Genomic DNA, 21,886 nt, shown 5'->3' on the forward strand with positions numbered 1-21,886 from the left:
ACCAAAGTACAACTGATACCGTAGAATACTGTACCGCACACACTTTCCCTCTCTGCCTCCCATACACAACCATGCAAAGTGCAAACGCATATTCCCATGGTTTCTTTCTCAAAGCCACGCACACAAACCCTTGTCCTCCCTCACCAGCTCCCTCTAACTCACTCCGCACATTGTTTTCACACAGTCTATCTGACACCCAAGTACTGTACAAAGTCTATGATATCATCAGACTGCCAACTACCAGGCAGGCTGACATTACCAGCTGCCGGGACAGAAGAGGAGCCAGCAGTCAGCACACCTCCCACAAATATACAGAAGCGTGAACCTTCACAAACACACACATGCATACACACATGCATACACAAATGCACCAAATACAAGGAAACTTGGACCGTATACTGCACATATGCAGAGTATTAAACAGTAAAAGCACAACACACACACAAATGCTCACTCACCTGCACCTGCATGAAGGATCCCCGATAGAAGCAGCATGCTGCAGCCGAGAGGGCACTCCACAGACTACACCTCTCCGTCATGGTGGGCACACACCTCTGCTACCTTCTCTCAAACCTCACTCTTTTTTCTTCTTCTTCTTTTTCTACTACTTCACCTCTCCCTTTTCTGTCTCACGCTCTCTTCCCCACCCGGGGTGTCCAATCTAAACACCAGCCCTTGGGTTAAGCCTGTCCCACCCCTGCCTGCCTCTCTGTCTGGCTAACAGCCACTCAACATAGTGCCACCACTACAAAAAAAACAGAAAAGAAAGAAAAACAGGCTACAAGCTAAAACCGCTAACACCAAAGCTGCAGCTTGCATGCAGCTGCCTGTGACAACATCAGCTATTACCTACGAGCGAGCTGCTAACAGCTGGTACTGATAACAGCCAGTGATATTACAGCTCCTGACATCTTCGCTGCTTCTGCCTTGCACCGGCTTCTCTCGCTTCTGCTCTCGCTTCTCTCCCTCTCACTGCACTTGCTGCACTTCACGCGGCTGCTAGGGATTACCTCATTGCTTGCTGATGAAAGGAGTGTGGGTGGGGGGAGGGTGGACCAGTGGGAGAGAGGGTGGGAGGGTTGGATGGAAGGAGGGAGGGAGAGAAGAGGGGAGGGGGTTGAACGCTAGGAGGCACAAGCAGAGAGGAGTGCTGTCGAATTGAAGGCAGAAACCCCACCCACCCTCCTGATGACCCCCGCTCCAGGGCTGAGACAATGCTGACAGGGGGGGTGGGAGAGTGGTGGGGGGTGGAGGAGATGACGGAGGGAGTGAAACAGAGAGAAAGTAAGGAAAAGATGGGGAGGAGAAAAAGAAAAGATAATTAAGAGATGAGATGATGAATGAAGAAGATGAGGGTGCAAGGAGGGTGAGAAGAGTACGTGTGCAGCCTCCCAAAGGAATCTAACCTTTCTTTTGCCATGAAAGACACCCGACAAGACCGCACCCCCTCCACAAATGCTTGAATGCACACTCACACCTTTTATTCCACCTACATTTTCACATGCCACTATATGTTACTATAGCAGCCTCCAAAACGCATTGGCTTCCCGTGGTGAAATAACGTTGGCAGAAATCTTCCCGTGCATGTGTGTGTGTGTGTGTGTGTGTGTGTGTGTGTGTGTTGCAGGATATAATGATGTGTTTCTCCAACCCATGCAGACTGCAGCTAGACAGCTCATTACGGGCTGAAACACACAGGCAGGTGTTTCAAGGATAACATGGTGTGATTTTCACCGGCCCATTTCACATGGAGACACACATAAACACACGCGCACATACCGGCAGGGAGATGTCAGGAGGGGTGGGGCTCTGTCTCCAGAGGCCCGAGTGAGTGACATCATTGAGGACGCCTCGCCATGGAAACACTGCCAGAGCCTTGACAGCATCCAAAATTCTGACACTGCATTTAGTCAGGTCCGCACCAATGCAGGAAAGCGAGAGGCGGATACAGGAGAGAGAAAGCGGCTGAGAAGGAGAGCGACATGCTCCTTCTTTTCACTTTGTCATCTGAGGTCATCTTTCGCCCCACTAACACAAACATACACACAGAATCGGATGATACCAGTAATCACCTTTCTAATCTGCCTCCTGAATGCATGTTAGTAGGTCACAGCCAGAGACAAAGAGCCTGAACGATAAGGAGCTACAAGACACAGGACGGATTCATTAACTGCAACGTCTCCTCTTAACGTAATCTCAAACCATACAGTGCTGGATTAGACAGATTACACAGCGGGGACACAAATAATCTCATAAGAGGGGGGCCTTGTGCCTTTCTATTCTCAATCCTCTGTAATACCATGGCAAAACAATCATAACATACATCCTGTTACATCTGCCACACATGTGGGAGAAAAAAAAAATCTACAATTTGATGCATGGAGAGAGTTTATCATTAAATGTGTCAGAATTAGGGTGTCTTAGACTAGCCTGAAGCCACTCCACAAACTGATATTTATATTTAAATATGTATCTTTGGTAGTCTGCTTGCTGCTATAATTGTAGCCTGTTTGGCTACCTTTCAATAAGTATTTGGTTCACACAGCTGGTAAAGGAAGCACAGCCTGTTATTGTTTTAAAGCAAATTCTGTAAAACTCAAACTTCATCCTTGGATGAATTAATTTTTGTCAAACAAATATCATCTGCTGCAGTGTGGAGCTGCGGCATTTTTTTTCTTCCTTGCTTCATCCTTACTTTGTTCCTGCTACTGCTTCCCCTTAAATCCATCTATCTTTCTTTATATCTCTGCATTGACGAGAAGTGTTTCTGTCAGAAAACGTCTGTCTCATTCCTACATTTTCTTCAAATTCTTGTCAGTTTCTTCTCTGTTGCTCTCACTGTCATCCATTCATTGAACCTTTCTCTTTTCAGTGCTTCTGCATCAGTCATCTCCTTCTCTCTAGGCTCTGTCAAATCCAGCATTTCTCCAACTGCTCTTGTCACCGTACTCCTCCCCTCATCTCTCCTGCCTTCTTATCCTTGTGATCAATAGCCTAACCTCAGACTTCCAGGCTTTTCTTCCTTCTGATCCTTCCCGGCCTATTCTCTCTCCTGTCCTTCCCCTCTTCTCCACACCATGATCCTTCCACTTTCCCCTCCTTTCAGTCCTCTATCTCTGCATCTCCTCTCTTGGTTGGAGGCGGTCTTCAGTTAAATATTAATTAGTGAGCCCCATCCCGCAGGCTGATAGGGAACACAATGGAGAATCCCTGCATGTGCCTGCAAGCATCACACTAATGAAGGTGTGTGTGAATGTGGAGAGACACACAAAGATATGAAGTGTGTGCATGTGTATGTACTTGCTCAACTATGCTTATGAGGACTGGTGTGATTTTGTTTAAGTAAGGACATTTTTGGCCTCACTTTCATTGAATGTCCTCACAAAGATAGCGATACAAGCACGTGAGTGTGTTTGCTTGTGAGGGAATAGAGGAAAATATTTTTATGAAAACGTGTGTGAAATGAAAAGATCTACTGAGGGACAGATCTGGTTAATCCGTATCAAACCACAGATATGCGTTTCAAAGCCTGCAATAATGATACAAAGAGAGAAAGAGGTCTGTTGGGAATGCTGTGCCTCCATCCACACAAAGGCCTTGAAAAATATTCATTTAAGTGTTAAACAGTGCAATTAAAACTCCACTCGCTTTAATCACATTAAAATGACTACACTTTACACAAATTGGTTGCTGTAGCAACTAGACACATCTTAGTCAAAAATTAAACACTGTGTAATACCATCAAGACAAGTATCTCTGCTTCATGGTGACCTTAAAAAAAGAGTGGATAAAGTTGTGGGAATACTTGAGAATGCACTGGTCATGTAGTAATTTTTTTTCTCTCAGAGGCTGCAGTTTCTGAGGTAGTAAAAAATGAAGTTGTTTACACCAGTGTAGTAAAAGTATAACCAGATGGAAATATAATTACTGTCGTGGTCTGGCCTCCCCAGACTCTAGACTTCAACAATTTTTGAAGCAGTGAGGGATCATCTTCACAGACAACAGAGGCAGCAAAAATCCAAAGAAGCAAACTGAATGTCCTTAAAGGAGACTGGATAACTATTCCTGACGACTACTTAAAGAAATTATAACAACGCTTGACTAAGAAAGTTCAGGTGCTGTTGAAGAATAAAGGTGGTCATACCAAATACTGACTTTCAAGCTTGTTAGAATTGTACAAACTCTGTTTTTCACTTTATCTGCTGTATTTCCATGCATGTTTGCATGTGTCTCAATAAATTGGTGCATGTGCAAATTTTCCCTCCAAAACATTAAAAAAAAAGAGGATTGCCTAAAAGCTTTTGTTCATAACTGTACTACTTCACTACTTTGGTTTATATCCAAATGGCAGCAAAAACACTTTCCATAAATGTCCCCTGTGCACTGTTTAGTGCTAATTAGCAAATGTTAGCATGCTAAACAAAGACACTATATGTATATTATCTATCAACATCATCGATGTGAGGATGTTAGCGTAGCATTTAATATTCAGAAATGTTACAGTTTTATTAAAAATAAAAATTAAATATTGAATTGTTTATTTACTTTAATGAAATGTATTTCCCAAATTATATCATGACTACCTCTACATTGCCTTTCTAGAAGCCATAATAACTGTTCATATCACAACATACTGAAATATACAACTATACTCTGATAGCAATATGATAGACCAATCTTGGGTTATAATATATGCCTACCCATATATCAATCTTGCTTCTGTTTGTAACTGTAAGGACATTTACAAGAATATACTAAATTCTATTTTAGTTTCTAATGCATTTATTTCTATACAGATATGAAAATCCAAAATCTGCTGGAAAGGGACAATGGTGGTAGAAGCTTTGAGATTTCAATTTGTAGTCTGCTTGGTCATAGAACTTGGACTACAATCTTTTGCAGGTTTGGGTTATGTGTAATTAAACAATCCATGTCCTGAAATGCAATCTTGAAACCACTGGCTATGGCAAGAGAGCAGCCATAAAAAGCTTCTTTGACCTCATAAGAAATTTTTAAAAAATGGCCGTTGATTGAGAGGCTAAATCAGTGGATTAGATAATGGTTTTCCAGTTTTGATAAAAAAAAAATAATAAGAATTTAGCATTGGAGGACTCTTAAAATGAGTCTATTATGCTCCTTCACAGCTCATGTTTTGTATTCTTGAAATAATATAAATAGCAAAAAATTTTTTAGGTCAGCCTTTACCATTGTAACCGTGTATATACATGACAAATATTGAAAAGCACAATAGTTCCACTTTAAACAGGCTGGCTTACATAATGCATATCTGAACTCTTGCAATCACAAAAGACTCAGAGTTGCTTTTTCATTACAGAAAGTGAAGCTTTCTGCACGAGTGTATTCTGTCTGTTATAAAAAAGGGATAGTAAACGAACACTTTTCAGGGGTGTGTTACCAGCCCTGATGGTTTTCACCCACTCCCATTTGCAGAGGCGCCACATTAATTCAATCTACTGTAATAGTCACACATACACACACACGGGCACACTCGTCCATGCCCCCACAGGGCACTGCCTTAATTTAATCAGACAGCACAAAGACTCACACAGACTTTAGAAATTTAAACCATTCGCATAATCAAACATGTAGTAAGGCGCATACACACAGCTGAGCCCCTTCGCACGTGCACACACAGATTCATTTTAAGAGTCCTGTTGCAAACATATGTTAATAAATCTCATATGAACCAGCTCACCTCCGCCTCTTTTGTCAAAGTACAACCAAACCACAAAACAGGAGAGGAGACAAAGCACAGGCTGGGTCACAGGCAAAAATAAACACACAATCATAAAGACAGTAACCACACGTTCACTTAATGGGCACAAAAACAAACTCACACTGAAGCTAAACGTTTTTGATTTTTTCTTAATAAAACAGTGTTGTCTGGTCTATTTACTGACCAACTATAAACCATTTGAAGACACTTATTACATCTCTCATTAAAAGTCCAAAACCAAAATCAGTCTATGTACTGCTTGACCAACCATGTGTCGCCATGAAAAATAGATGATATTGGGTATTATGGATATTTTATGATAAAACTGAAAAGATGAAGTGCTTGTCTTGAATGCTTTTGGGGTTTTCTCACTGATTGCTTATTTTCTTTCTCACATCAGATTGGTTTGTATGCCTTTCTCTGCTACAATTTGTCTCATTTTCACTTTATGTGCGATCCTGTGTTTGCATGTGTCTGTGTGCAAATGAATGTAAACGTGTGTGAGCGGGCACATGTGAAAACACCTCCCACACCCCCCTCAGAGATAGTCATTGGCTCCGTCTCTCACATTATAACACGGAACAGTGAGGCCAACTCCTGATTTAAACATCAGCTGTCATAAATGTTTCAGAGAAATGGAAGGAGATGGAGGGATTGCTGGCAGCTTTCAAGGACTGGGTGGGACAGTGGGTGATGGTGGTGGGGAGAAAGAAACAAACTTGGGTTATAAAGCATTGCAAGGGTTTTAAATTGGGAAAACTGGCACGAGTTGATCATATATCAGACTTTTTACAAACTTGGTGTGAATAACACACTCATGAGGCACCCTGTGTTTTATATGACCACATCATAAACAGCAACATTTTCTAGGCGGTAATTGTAGAGTTTATGCAGTGAAGCCATGGCTTATTTCAAGGCACACTTCTCTAGCTGTAATGCACAGTGTTTCATAGTGGATGCAGGACATGTGGCCTGAAATTAAACTGGAGCTCTAACATATAATTTATAAAAATGTGAGGGCTTCATCTAATCTAACCTTCTAGAAAAAGAATGGAGGCTCTATTTCAGAAAGCCAGTGACCATGAAATTATATTTGTGCCCGCCTGTGAAAATATTTTCTTTTCAATTTTGAGTTGATTGGATGTAGTTTGGATTTTGCTTTTAGCAGACCATTGTGGGTCTGTTAAAGCTGTCAGTGGATACTTGTTTAAAGTGTCTGTCACCATCAATACATAACATTCATGGTCATTTTTCGGCACGGTACTGGACAATAACATGAAGAATCACAATGAAAGAATGCAGAATTAAAAGTATAACAAAGTATAAGGTTGAAGAAATGTTTTGTGAGTTGAAAAACTCAGTAACTAAAATAGTTTTGTCACAACAACTAAAAGACAGGCCAGTAGCCATAAATAGAACAATGCTTTGTTTGGGTTTTGAGCCTGGTTCTGCTTCCCGTTAAAAGGGAGTTTTTCCTTCCCAATGTCACAAAAGTGATTTCTAATAGTGGGTCATACGATCCTGTTCTTATTGTTCTAATCTTCAACGCTATGCTCTTCTGTTGTATGTTAGTTGCCCCTTGGGGATAAATGAAGTCTTTCTGATTCTGATTGTTGGGTTTTTCTCTGAATGTATTATTGTAGGATCTACCTTAAAATGTAAGGTGCCTTGAGGTGACTTTTGTTGTGATTTGGAATTCTATAAATACAATTTAAACTGAATTACAAATGAAGTGATCACATTTTTACAATAGTTGTACTGCTAAGCTTAATGTTTTTTTTAATGATCTAAGTTTGTTTTAGTTAAGTTTAAGATACTGACATATGCACATAATTTACACACACACACACACACACATATATATATATATATATATATATATATATATATATATATATATATATATACACACATATACATATACACACACACACACACACACACACAAATGTTTGGTTTTCAACATTTTACAAAAAAAGGTCATTTCTAACTGTAGGTAATTTGTCAGGCCTGTGAAATCTGAACATATTTGTTTTACAGAAGGAACACGGGTCAAGGTCATAGGAGAATACTTTTACTGCCTGGCTCTGATGTACAATCAATAAAAAAACAGATCCCAAGAGCCCAGCAGCTTATTTTACTCTCTCTTTCTATTTTTCTTCCTTCTACCTCCCTTTTCAACCCTACCTTCTTATTCTCACTTCCACTTTGATCTCAGCTGATCTCATGCTATGTTTTAAAAAGAAAATGCATGAATCTGTACCATGTTCTCCAAGGTCGTGGAAAAAGCTTCTCACGATCTCTGCTCTTTGAGGAGCTCACACCCAAAGTGGATGGCCCCACCTACTGGCTGCAGCACACAGTGCCGGCTCTAAGGCGCAGACTTCCTCACTCCAAATTCAATTAGCTAAATGGCAGGCTGAATTAGGCTAAATGCAGAGTAAGCCTGCTCAAATGAGCATAGCTGTTGAAAACTGAGGGGCTAATAATCTGCCACAATTACATCTGAGCACTCACATGAAAAAAATATCAAATTTAATCATCTTAATAATCATGCAGTTCAGGAGGAAATTCAACTGCACATTCATGGTGAAAACTGCAACTAATATCTGCTCAAGTGTAAGGTTTTAAATGTGTGTTTGTGACAGAAGAGTATATTAAAAAAATATATAATGATAATGGAAAGGTAAAGAGTGAAAAATTATTGGGGCTTTTTGTCCGTGTGTCAAAGGTAGAGATTTTTGAAATGCTTCCTTAGGGCAATTTTAAAATACGCCCAGACACAGAGCAGAAGAATAAACGGCATAATCATAAAAGAAGATTAAAAAAACAGATGCAGACCCACCTGAACATATTCTGATCGGTCCTCTGCTGGCTTCATGTGGCTGAAAATAGAATAATGAAGAAGGACAAGAGGAGAAAAGAAAGATTAAAGACATAAAATGCTCAGGATTGTAATAACAGGGGGGGAAGCCTATAAACCTTTGATACACACAATCGTGGCTTTGTGTTTGATTTGCTCTTCTAACAGGTGCAGCACATGTTAACACACAAAAGGTCTGCCTGTATTCCCACAACAGCAGCACGCTCTCCAGTGAGTAAAACACTATTGCAGCGCAGCTTCAAGGAAAATAGAGAGATAACAAATCCCACTGAGCATCTAAGGTTGCTAAATATGGAGCTGGCCTCTTAAATCTCAGAGGCACCATAACTCACGCTTTAACACTCATGATGGATCCCTATCATGTGTCAAAACTCACTGTGCTGCAGTCCTGGGAGCCTCAGTGTGGGCACTAGTGTGCAGATACGGTGCAGTGGCAAGCAAAAGGGGCAATTACACTCCCAGACAAGTTTTAAGATCACTCAGCACAGCTCCCACTTGCATGAAGGGTCTCACAGGGCCCAGAGCAAAGTTGTGTTATACATGACTACAGAGAGGTCAGATCAAAGGCCCCTATCATGGTAGTAGGCTTGGGAATGTTAATAGGTCCCACAGTAGAGGAGCGCCACAGTGCCACAGCCACAGTTGCTTCTATGCTTTTAACCCTGATTTTCTTTTTTAATATTGTATAAGTATAGAATATTTTAATGCATAACTATGCATCTGATAACACTAGCGAGAACAAATATTACCCCGGATTTACATAAAATTCAGAAGCAGTAGTCTGTTTTAAATATGTATATGCTCTTTTCCAACACTTTCAAAAAAATCTCACAGCTGTGTATGTGCATGTTTTTCATGTCACGTCTAGTGGAAAAGCCTGAAAAGTTTATAAAGGAGGATGCAACTTAAGGTCCCACTCAGTGCCCTGAAACTGATAATAAAGTGCATAGAAGACTAAAAAGAAAGCTTTCCTGGAATTTTTGAATTCATTAGAGATAATCTGCCTGCAACATTGTACCTCATCTACTGGATAATATACTTCATTAAAACTCAGTTTCACAGTTCTCCTGCTGCTACCTCAAGTTGCCCTCAACTTACTCAAGGAAGAGGACAGTGGGTTATGTACTCTATTAAACTGACTTCTCACTTGATAAACACTAGACACGCTGAAAAAAATGTCTTGCTGATGATTTCATTGCGTAGTTCATAAAAAATCAGAAAGTTAAGGAAAAACATCTGCTGTCATGCAACACAATCCAACTGTCTGACCAACAGTCCACAACTAAAGAAAATGACATTGGAAAGCCAGCATCTGTGCTGTTACGAGGATGTATTAGCATACTTGACATGGCTAACTTGCACAGCTGTGATTTGATGAATTGCACTGTTGATGATATAACACATGCTGTCATCTTTTCAGAGACTGTCTTGCTTATTTCAGCTACACAGTGTCAAGGCATATTCCGCATCTATTCAAACAGCATGGCTAAGCAATAAAGTAATCCATGTGCTAAAGTCACCCATCACCCAGTGAAGATGTTTGGCATGTATACCAAACAAAGTGCAGCAAATGTGGCCCCAAACTGCTGAGCAGCTGAAACCTTTTATCAAGTGAGAATAGGAAACAGTTCTCTTTTTAAAGCTGCAGAAATTTGTCTCGTCAGTTCTGAAACATGCTAAACATGATCCGATTTTAAGGCACTGCATTATCATTTCATTTGCAATTTAAACAGTCTCGACTTATTTGGAAATGAGGTTATCCTGTACTTGTTTTAGATGCAGCCATAACAGCATGAGTGACAACATGAGTAGATGCTGAATGTCCATGTTTTGTTGCTTGAGAGACAATGACACAGAGGACCTGTATCTGCCAGCTGCCCAGAAACAAGATGACAACATTTCATTCTTAGCAGAATCCCAAAGTACCACACACTACCAACACTGAGAATCAACTGAAAAAGGTTTTCCAGTAAAGCTGGGAAATACCAGTAAAGAGCTGCACTGTGGACAGGCCGTGGAAGGGAAATGGACGGTCAGGCTGAGCGATGGAAAGACCTGTGATGTAGGGTTGAACTGACACAGGAGGGAGAACTCTTTGATGTGCCTATACTGAAGTTGGAGTACACTATATAGAGCTGCATTTCCCACGGTCCCTCGGCTAGAACTAATGGGTTGATAGTGCACGCTCACACACACACACGAGCCCCCGCGTGCCAGCATAACCACAGCCAACAAGCACGCGCTCACATACACACGCAGTGCAAATCCCACTCTAACACGAGACACGCACTGACATGCCATGGGAAAGTTACGAGAACATGAGATCGGTTGAAGTCTTAGTACATTTCCCCAAACTCTTCTTCAACTTTTGGCTTTGTTGATAAATTATGAAACGCATGCAATAAGCCCACAAAAATCTTATTTCACTTGGGTTCTTGTGCGTAAGAACAAATCAATGCGAGAAAAAAATCATAAAACTAGGAGTTTCCCAGCAGAATTCAATCGATAAAAAAGAATCGATGTTACCCACAGAATTTAATGAATCCTGTTATATTCCCACTTCACGTGCATCGCTTCGGATAAGTCCTGTCTACAGCAAAGTCTGCACAAAACGAATTTGCAGTTTAACCCGCAGATCTGCGCCCTCTGGCTTACTCAAAGAACACAACCAGACTAGAGGTGCTCGGCCTTAATTAAGGCTCCCTTCCTCCATCATTTGTTCAGTTTTTCTGTGCTGGAACATGACCATACGCGAGGCTGTGGTATGATTAGTTTATAAAACACAGAATAAATTGGGTAGACCTAGTACATGTAGCAGGTGAACAAATAGCTACAAACACTGTGGTTTTAAAAATGAAAGATATAAAAAAAAAGATCACCTGTAGATGCTGTCAGACTCCTGGTTTTTTGTTTCTGCAACGTCTGTCGCCTCTCTGGACTCCTCTTTTGGCTCTAAACCATGACCTGCATGCGCCTCATCATTCTCTTTGCTAAGGGGAGGTGACGAGTTCTCTTTCTCGGGGTTCGAGTCTGCACCTGCCTCGGTGACGCCTTGCTTGTCGCAAATCTTTGGCTGAAGTTCTGCGCCGCAGCCATCAGATGGCGGCAGATCTACACTTGAAGATGTAGGCCCAGAGGCGACGTTTGAGGTTTCGGGTTTTTTACTTTCACTATCAGGTTCAAGCAGTGCATGGGGCCGAGTATCAGTGTTAATTACATCCTCAGCCTCTTTGGCATCTTTGAGTCTCAGTGAGCTCTGGTCCCCTGCAGGACGCTGGCTTTGACTTCTGTTGATCTTGTCTTTAGCCTTCTTACTGCTGCTCGGGCATCCTGGGTACATGAGTGTGAGAGAGAAAGCATGTTATTTAGCATGTTAAATATTTCCCCATATAAGCCCAAAAGTTCAGCCAGCCTGGAGAGATGATGGTAACTTCTGCTGCATTTACCTTTGGCGCTCTTGTCCTTCTTCCTCGTCAGAAGACGTGGTAGCGTGCCCACGTGTGTATAGCTCTCACTGGAGCGGACATAGCTGGCAGTGCGGGGACGCATGGCCCCCAGGTCATCCACAGTCGCCTCAGCAACCGGAGTTAGGACTGTGCAACCATCAGTGTCATCTGCTCCTGCTCCAGACTTTGATTTAGAGGACTTGGAAGGTGATTTCTCAGTGGAGCGGCGAAAACTGAGGTTGGTTAGGCTGCCAAACCATTTGAAACCTTGAGAGAAAGACAATTAAAGAAGAGCGAGTGTTCAGGTTGTGATCTTGGTCGCTTCTTTTTTCATCTAGTCTCCTTTTTTTCTGCTCTTACTTTAAATACACCGTGGAAAAATGCTTGTACCTCAGTCTATGTTAACAAGCATTTATGGTGAGATGCAACTGTTTAAAACAATGAAAGCTCTTTATAGTTGCAAAAGAGATATAAAGATCATTACTGAGGACAAGGCGGGTGTGAGAATTTCAGAATTATAGGACAGTAATGAGACTGGCAGTGGTGATGTCAAGCAGGAATCTCCGTGGACTACGATGTTTGTGGTACTGTGATCTGTGGTGACAGTTGGGAGGAGGTGGAAGAGACCCTGGACAGGTGGAGGTATGCGCTGAAGAGAAGAGAAATGAAAGTCAGGCAGGTGGAAAAGTGAAGCTGCAAGGAGGTGGCAACCATCCAAAGCAAATGACAGTGCACAAGAGAGGTCAAAAGAAGAGAGCGCAGGCTGGGTGGAGTGGGTGGAAACAAGTCTCAGAGGAGATTTGTGAGAGAAGAGTGACATCAAGAGGGAAAAGAAAGGTTTACAAGATGGTAGTGAGATCTGCTATCATGTATTGTTTGGAGACGATGGTACTAATCAAACAAATACAGGCGCAGCTGGAAGTGGATACTTGGAGTGGCCAGGTGGGACAGGATTATAAAAGAGTAAAATCAGAGGGACAGCTCAGGTTGGGCAGTTTGGAGATAAAGTTAGAGAAGCGAGGTTGGACATGTGCTGAGGAGGGATTGCGAATGTATTGGACAAAGGATGTGGGATATGGAGTTGCCAGGTAGGACGAAAAGAGGAAGACCACTGAGCAGGTTTATGGATGCAGTGAAGGAGGACGTGCAGAGGGTTGGTGTGACAGAAGAAGATGCTAGGGACAGAGTGAAACAAGTATGCTGGGGTGACCTTTCACAGTAGCACCCACAAGAATAGGAAGAAAGACAGTAAGCAGATTTAGATTGCAGTGCATCTAAAACCTTTGATTCATATTTATTCTTTTCGCTCATTTAAGTAAGTTGTTTTTGTAGTGTTAAGTAGTTTAATTAGACAACACCGCTATAAAAAATCTGACCCTCAAATTGCTGAAGCTTCTTAAAATGGAAAAGAAGAAAAGAAGAGTAGCCTTTGTAAATCTTGTCAAAACATACAAATTACTACCCAAAGGTACAATTCTAGTGACATATCTAGTCACAGCAATATTGTAAGTTGATAAAAATATATTGTATTCTTTTCCCGCTTGTTCTGCTTTCTTTGCATTTATCTGCAGCTTTGAACTGAATGCTATTTATATAGCTGTGCTTTTGTTTCTGCTTGGCTGAATATGTGCCAATTTCAAGAGGCACTGAGGGGACTTTTACCCTCTTCTTTGCATTTTGCTGCCACAAATTTGCCTTTGTGCAGAAATGTCCACACGCTTTTTTTTTTAATCTTTCCGAGAAGCAGAGATATAAAAGGACTGCGTTTAAAATGACATTTTAATATAAGAACATGTATGCATACAGTATTAAAATAAAGTAAATAAGGTATTTATCTTACCTGACTGCTTTAACAAAAGCAGACAAAAAATATTTGAAGTAGACTTTATTTGTTGTGGTGCTGATTTTTTTTTACATGTCACTATTGTTTTTACTTAACCACGACCAGGCCTTGTTTTTTACATTATCACCAGAACAATGTTTGATCTTCAGATCTGAACTGAACTGCTTACTATACAGTTTAACCGCCCTCCAAATAGATTCAAACAAACACACATGCTACTCACTTAGTTTCCGTAGGCTCATGTTGTAGCTCAGTTTCAATCTGCTCACAAATGGATCATCTGAGAAAGGTTTCTGTAAAAAGCTGAGGAGAACCAGGCAGGGAGGATAACTTCTTGTCGAAGAGAAGAACCTCGATATGAACCGCAGTTCCTCTCTGCGGGTGATACTGCAAACACTTTGTTTATGTGACAAGCAGCCAGAGACTGAGAAGAGTGACAGGGCAGGGCAGACCTGACACTTCCTGTGTAAGGCTGAGAGCACCGGTGGTTAAAGGAAATGAAAAGCCAAGATGAGATGGCAAGCCTTAACGGGGTAAGATAAAGAGATGAATATGCGAAACGTGCGAGGGTGGCTTTTGGCCGGAATGAAAAGGTGTTGACAGATTAGAAAGCGTGCCAGTGGAAACTAGGAGGGGTGCAAAGTGTTCAACGCAGATGTGCTGATTGGTGGCATTTTGCCTCATTCAAATAAAAAGCTGGTTGTAAACTCATTCAGAGGTAATAATCGCTATCACTTTTCAATATCTCTGATTATCAGAATAAGAGTCCTTTGATCTTCCTGCTGCAGCTGTAAACGTTTGATGAGTCATTTCAAATCTCTTATGGTGACACTTCTGCATGAGGAAGATCTTTTAAAGGTTTGACTTTTAAGGAAAGAATAAAATTAAGATTTGTATTAAACGCTTTGTCTCGTGTCGTCGTGTGAGCCCTAGCAGTTATGACAAGAGCAGAGTTGGAAGTCAGGTGGCATTGCTGGAGCCACAAAGTCGACTCAAAAAGTAGGGCAGGGTCAGCGCAGGTGTATGGTTGTATGGTTTGTACCATATCTGTCTCATGCTAGGAATAGATGTTGGTTTTACTTAACCACGACCAGGCCTTGTTTTAATTACCTAACACGGACGTGCTTTTACTGGAAGTGATAAATGTTCAAAAAAATAAATACAGTCCCTTTATTTTTTTTTAAAGCTAATTTTTTTTCTGTTTTTCTATATAGTAGTTTATATGTTTTATTATTATTATTTAATCAAATAATAAAGAAAACAAATCCCTAAAATGTGAAATTTACAATTTGATTTCACGTATTATTTATATTTCTTTATGTGTACGAACTTATAAAAAATAAGATAACATCTTTATTAGTAATGTGATTTATTGTGTCAAATTTCAATAAAGATGCTTCTTTATTAACATAAATGAATCATGGAGACTATAGTGTGAAGTGTGCTACTCTAAATGGAATTTAGAATGAGAGACAAGCTTTTGTGCTCTTTCAGTTCCTGTTGAGTCGTTGTGTGCAGCTTCTAAAAAAGATGCGTTTCATCTTCCTGTCAGCATTAAACCACACCAGTATTAGAAACCGTGAACAGTGAAGGCACAGAGCAGAATGAAACCGCACTGCATGCGAAACACCCAAACAGTCCTTTTATTAAAGATAACATTAGTGGCCTGAACCAGATATAATGCTAACACCTTTTTAATGTGTTTATCATTCTGAGATAAAGGAGAAGCAAAGGTTTGTGGTCTATTTTTTTCTTCTGTTTTTCACCCAAAGTTCCACTGAAGATATTTCACACTTAAGAAAATAAATGGATGTTTTAACTGTTCAGGGTTGTGATAGGGGAGTCTGTCTCAGACAAAATATTTTGTCAAAGAAGTCGACCCCTGGAGCAATTTTGAACTCATCAGCAAAGGAAATTCTGATGCTAAATTATACAGAAGTACTTAGACAGAGCTCCTCCCCTATCCTTAATTGTCACCCGAATGGCAACACAAGCCAACTGTAAAACGCACTTTGCTTGTATCTTATAAATTCCTCATCACAAATTCCTAGGAGTCATTAAGACAACCGATGACTCAGAGTGGCTCATAAAAAACACGGGATTGTTGTGCAATTACCAGCTTAATGGTTTGTTGCATCCCATCAGACGTACACTTCATATCTCATATAATCCTTCTTGTAACTTAAAACGTGTGTTTCAAGCATGTACAGCGCTTCCTTCAGCAGCCTACAAACTGCAGCAAATGACTGCTGATCACTGCTCTGCAACCCAGTGTGGAGGTAGATGAAGTAAAGTGAGAAATGTGACATAGTGCGGTAAACGCGCACACGCGCACCCTGAAGTAATCGCGAGTTTCATTTTGAACTTTGTGTTCTAGGCTGGTTTTCAGCAGAAGTAATTTGCCGAAGTGATTGACTGTGCGGTTGTGTTTGACTGTGTGCATGTGTGTGTTGAACCCTCTGCGTGTGTAGCTTTAATTTCAACTTGATGAAAAACAAGCCTTCAATAATTCAGCTCTCTGCTTCCTCATACAGTGACAAATATCAGTCACTTTGAGGCAAGGCCGCACTGTCACACACACAGAAGCATATACGCGCGCACACACACACACACACACACACACACACACACACACACACACACACACACACACACACACACACACAGGCTGCAGTGAGACAGAAAGTCTGAACAGCTGAAAATAGAAGAACAGTCATCTAGGCTGAAGTCCTTTGCTTTTTGTTAGATGTTATTTAGATATGTGGTGTAATAAGTACTGTATTTTCAGTCCTTTATTAGGATCACGTTAAACCACATAATACTCATTTTTAGAATTGTAGATACCAATAACAGCTGAAACTGATTTCATTTTGGTAAAAATTAGGTCAAAATCACACTCAATCAATCAGTCAATCAATCAATAAAAACTTTATATTACACACAATTTCTTATGGATTGTTTTCAAACTTCAGAAAAAGAAGAAAAAGAAGTGAAATCTGTCAGTATGACTCTTTGGATTTAAACTGTAAGAAATAAATTTGTGAAACTGCAGAGAAAGTTCTGTCAAAACCGAAAGTTTTTGGGTAATTCAGAGAGCCACTGTGAGCCTACTGTCAAAAACATTAGCTTCTATAGAAGGTAGTGAAAAAAACCAAAACCAGGTTTATTCTATTTGCTTTATTAATTTGGTGTAGCATGGATGGTCATGGGGGAAGGTAGGTGCAAAATGTGGGGAAATATAGTTAAAAATCCATCCAGTGGGCTGGATTGGAGCCATTGCTGGGCCAATTCTGCCCCCTGGCACAATGTTTGACACCCCTACTCTAGTTGATCTTGCTATCCGATTTCGTGTGGATGTTTATTGCTAAGTATTCTGTGTCCAGAGCTTTTACTGAATACAGGTAGCTTCACAACAGTGTCATTATAAATAGAAGTCCATAAATCTGTAGAAATGCATCAGTAAAATGTATCTGTAGTCTGACTTTGTGGCACCACACAGGGCACTATGTCATGTCTCACATTGTCACATCACATTTGGAGAAACTCTTCTGTCAGTAAATTGAAGCGAATTATGGAATAGCTTACCATGAAAATGCTATAGATTTTCTACTTTTAAAGCACTGCAACCGCTTGTTATGTTGCCCTTTTTTTTCATTATGCTTGTTCTACATTTCCAAACATCGTGTATTTGTTGTCCTTGTGTTGTCTCCAGAGGCTGGAAAGGCAAGATGTAGCATACCAATAGCAGTATATCTTATGCTAAATTTAAGCTCTCTCTTTATGTTCTGTGGGCGTGAAACCTTGTCTCGTGCTTCCTTCCTCCTTTGTGTGATGGACTCCACTTTCATTGTCAAACACCCAGCCTGTCACTTATCACTGTATACTATCTAATAAAAACAGAAATGCTGCAGAATACAATAATCATAAAATAAAGTGAGGGTGGCCAAGAAAAGGGTCAAGACGACAGTGTTTTAGATTGGGCTGTCATCAGGTTTGGCACTTTGCTGTATTGATGTGGCCTCTATTTGTCACAACATAAGGGAGGCCGAGAGCTGAATTATTGAAGTCTTGTTTGTCATCAGGGTGAAATTAAAGCCAAACACTGCACAGTTGCACACCTTCATCCTGCCGCACATGGATCTATCCTTTGCTGCATTTGTGAGGACCCATACCAGAGATCACTTTTTTAAGGACCCCTTTTTTTAATTGTAAAGAATCTGAATAATTTGTGTAACATTTGTTGTGGGATTTTCTATGAAAGCCATTTTTGTTCACTGATTACATTAATGATCCTTCTACAGGATGAATAAGAAACAATAGCTGAGAATTCATGAATGGAGAGTGAAATAAATGGATAGAAATGTGAAGTGACTTTAACACCTGAATTTGAATAAATCAGTATGCACCACCTAAAAGGTGGCATTCATTGAAAAAGAATTCGGTACATTTGAATTCTAATGTGTTTTATTATTTTTTTGTCATTGTTAAAATGATGTCACTATATGTCCACTTGAAGATGAATAAAAGTAGTAGCTTCACGCCAAACCTAAGCAAACATAACCTGTGTCCAGACAAATTTTTTATTCTTTCATCGCCTTTTATTTACCACTTTATTTTTAGAGTATTGACCTGTTTTTATATTTCCACAGTATGTGCTCAGAGATGGTTGGGCTCCAGGATACCTTTAAGCAGCAAAAGCTGTCTGTTCAGATCTACGTCGGTACATATGAAACAATTTACTTTGAAGAGCCAAGACAGACTTGGACAGATGCTACATCAATATAAAAATGTCACAGTTAAATCATCAGTGAAGACCGCTGCAGCATAAGTTCACCAGCATTTATGATTCTAGTCAGTAGACTCTGAGCTTAATAAACCCTTAGAAGCAACTACTCTGGGAGTCGTGACGCCATGACCTTATAGTCAGGTCTTTGTTTTGTCTCAGCTGTGACAAACTGTCATGTGAAAGTTTGTGTATTCTTCCATCCATCCATCTGTTTTCTTCATTACTTGTGCGATTCAGGGCAAAGTGGATTCACATAATACTAAAGTCTGTCACTGTGTGTTATAGACTGTAGGGGGCGCCAAAGACAGTTTCATTAGAATTGGAATTTCACATGAAAAGAAAACCACCTCTAAGGGACCCACAACTCTATTGCAAAACGTACAGCCAAACATTTACTTTAATGCATATCTGTTGTCATGGTTATATTTGTGTACTTCTCGAAAATTAAAGCTGTATTTGTTTACCTAATTTAAATCTGCTGTCTTGAAGGACTATGAAACGAGGCACACTTTTATTAGACCAGAATAAAAAGTTAATGAGCGCACGAGATGTGTTAGTGGTTGCAGTGACATTTAAACGGAATGAAATTAAATTGATTTCTCTGTGTTACTGTTGCACCAACTCCACAGATACAGGGCTGGGAAAAATGATACATTTGAGGCAAATTTAATTTGAATGTAAGTAAATTAAATGTAACAGGAATGTAAAAAGTGTTGTTTAGTGGCCTTATCAGCAAAATGGCAAGAGTCAATAAACAGACATGATAGGACAGATGTAATGATGATGCTTACCTACCCGACACCTGGTGTTGGTCCAGTTTCTGTGTCATTCCCTTTGTGGTTTGGCAGACAAGTCAAGAGGCCTGTGTGTGTGTGTGTGTGTGTGTGTGTGTGTGTGTGTGTGTGTGTACACAACTCTTTAATGATTCCAGCCAGCTGAAGGTGACTCATCTGCAGCAGGTGCAGCTTCCATAGTAACACCCTGGTGAGGCTGAATGACAAGATGTAGACACTCGCTCCTGAGTGTAAGCTGCAATTTATTTGATATACTATACCTCTGATCTTTTACTCTTTTTATATTTTGCTGTATATTTATGGTAGTAGTACTGCCTATTAGTTTATTACCAAAGATGAAGTTAATTGGTATCAAAAACAGCTTCCCTTAAGTTTTCAGACTCTACGGCCTCTGCCAGGGATGTGTTGACTCGTTAAAAGGCTTCTTCCACCACCTTGCAATGTCCCCATTGAGCAGCCTCTGTTCCTCTTTCCAACTCTACCTTGAATCAAGCCCTGATTTCCCTTCTTGAGTTGTCTAACAGTTTGCCAGAAGCTTTGCCAGAAGCTCCTTGAAGCCAGTCAAGTCCTGACCTTCCTAAATTCCTCTCACACATGAAGCCACTGCAGTTTGCCCTCACTACCTGTTTGGGTATACCAGGTTTATTAGGTCTGCAGTTTAGCTTGCTATGAGTGAGCTGGATCCAACTCACCCCTAGGTGCTGATCAGTTGATAGCTCTGCACCTTAAGGTGCCAAGTTGTCACCAAGTTGTTTCATAGATAGATAGATAGCAAAACATGGCTTTAGATCAAGCAGGCTCCCAGTCAGACCGCTCACCCTTGATAACCCCTCTCCAGGATTCTCCATCTTCTAACCTCTTGTAGGATCACATCTAAAGACTCCAAGGGGGAGGAAGAGCATAGGCAAAGTCAACAGTGAGCATTTTGCCCTCTGCAACTTAAAGTCACTTAGAGACAATCCTCTATATCTAGAGAAAAGGCTCCAAAATGGCAGCATTTGTGAGTGTCCCCACTTCTCACCACAGCCATAAATATATCTTGCATTAGCTCTCCTTCCTTCCTGACCACAAAGGTCAGATCAGGGAACCAGTCGGCAGTGCACAAGGTTACAAAGGAGGTCTCTGTCTTTGTCTGTCACTGAGCTCTCAATCATAATGTGCCTTGCTAGTTTTTTTCACCTCGTTAGTCTGACTCTGGGTTGAAATTCATCAACAAAGCAAAACATGGCTTTAGTAAGACCTACTGCAGAAGCAACTAACTCAAAGGTGGCTTTAGATACTATGGCAGGTACTGAGGCCCAGCTGTGCAAGATACAGTCATGAAATCTGGTTGTGTTGAGATCAAAATAAAGGTTGAATTTAAAGATTGGTGTGGTCTGGCACAGAGTAAAAGAGAAAAAAGCACAAGGGCAAGACAGCCATTCACACATCTATTCTATGTGCTTGCACTATATTCACACATGTAGCTACCTGCATGAATCTATTGTATAAACATTAAATGTAACATTTTATTAAATGTAATATATAGTGTTAAGCAGTTATATATAGCAGCCATAATCCTCAGTAAATCTAAAGAAATGCTTGTTTATAGTATGTAGCATGTATAATATATGTGTTCTTCTAAAATGGTTTTACATGCTAGAATAAGCCGGTCAATAAGCTACAATGTTCAATGGAATATTTGCAACAGCAGCAGTGGGAGCAGCTGCAGGTTACGGACATATATTTAACTATACTGAGGAGCAGAGTTAGTGTTCCTGGGCCATCTTTGGCCCACGAGCAAGTTAACCCTAGCAGTCGGGATTAAGTAGGATGGATGTTTCCTGAGCTTGTTGGTATCTCAGACTGCAGACACTCAGCTCTAAAGCTCTTGTGCCAGAACACTCTTTAGAGGCTGAATGGTTTATAACTGCAGGACAACAAACAGTAGTAACCACATAAATGTTCCTGCACTATTACTCCATCAGCCTAACTGTGTTTATAATATGAAATGCTTTGGCACATTTTACAGTAAATTGACACCATACTTTTTCCATCATGTAGTATCAGCAATAAACCACTAGAGGACTGCAAAACACAGATATGAAATATGAAAATATGCTCATAAATGAGAGCACACTTGTACAGAGTTCAGGTAAGGGAAGAGCTACATTGAATGCACAGTTGTTTGTTAGTATTAAGTATGAAATGCTTTAATATGCATTTAGTCTGAATGGAGTGACATTAATGAAAAAGGTTAAGAACACTACTTAATGTCATTATGTCAACGTTATGGAACCGAGGTCATAAGGCACTGTTTTCTCTTAATTTATGACCGTTTACATTATTATATTATTATATGCCGATTATAATACTGTTTTTTAATAAGCAACAGCAGTGGTCAAGGTCAAAGCAAG

General features: G+C 40.4%; 1 protein-coding gene across 3 annotated transcripts in view; it reads right to left on the reverse strand.

Annotated features, from left to right (window-relative positions):
* Positions 1-15,037, reverse strand: part of sh2d3ca (SH2 domain containing 3Ca) — a 54,510-nt gene extending 39,473 nt beyond the window's left edge. Inside the window, exons 1-4 of one of the 3 annotated variants that reach the window (XM_082539179.1) lie at positions 14,134-15,037; positions 12,068-12,334; positions 11,501-11,951; positions 8,583-8,622 (exon numbers count right to left, since the gene is read on the reverse strand). In XM_082539179.1, coding sequence (XP_082395305.1) covers positions 8,583-8,622; positions 11,501-11,951; positions 12,068-12,334; positions 14,134-14,152 — 777 coding nt within the window. In that variant the 5' untranslated portion in view covers positions 14,153-15,037. Of the gene's footprint in view, positions 1-458; positions 1,003-8,582; positions 8,623-11,500; positions 11,952-12,067; positions 12,335-14,133 lie in introns of those variants that run through there. The other 2 variants (XM_082539180.1, XM_082539181.1) reach the window with 2 other exon arrangements.
* Positions 15,038-21,886: the final 6,849 nt, after the last annotated feature.

Source organism: Aulonocara stuartgranti (assembly GCF_965226115.1).
Source record: "Aulonocara stuartgranti genome assembly, chromosome: 7".
Lineage (NCBI taxonomy): Eukaryota > Metazoa > Chordata > Actinopteri > Cichliformes > Cichlidae > Aulonocara > Aulonocara stuartgranti.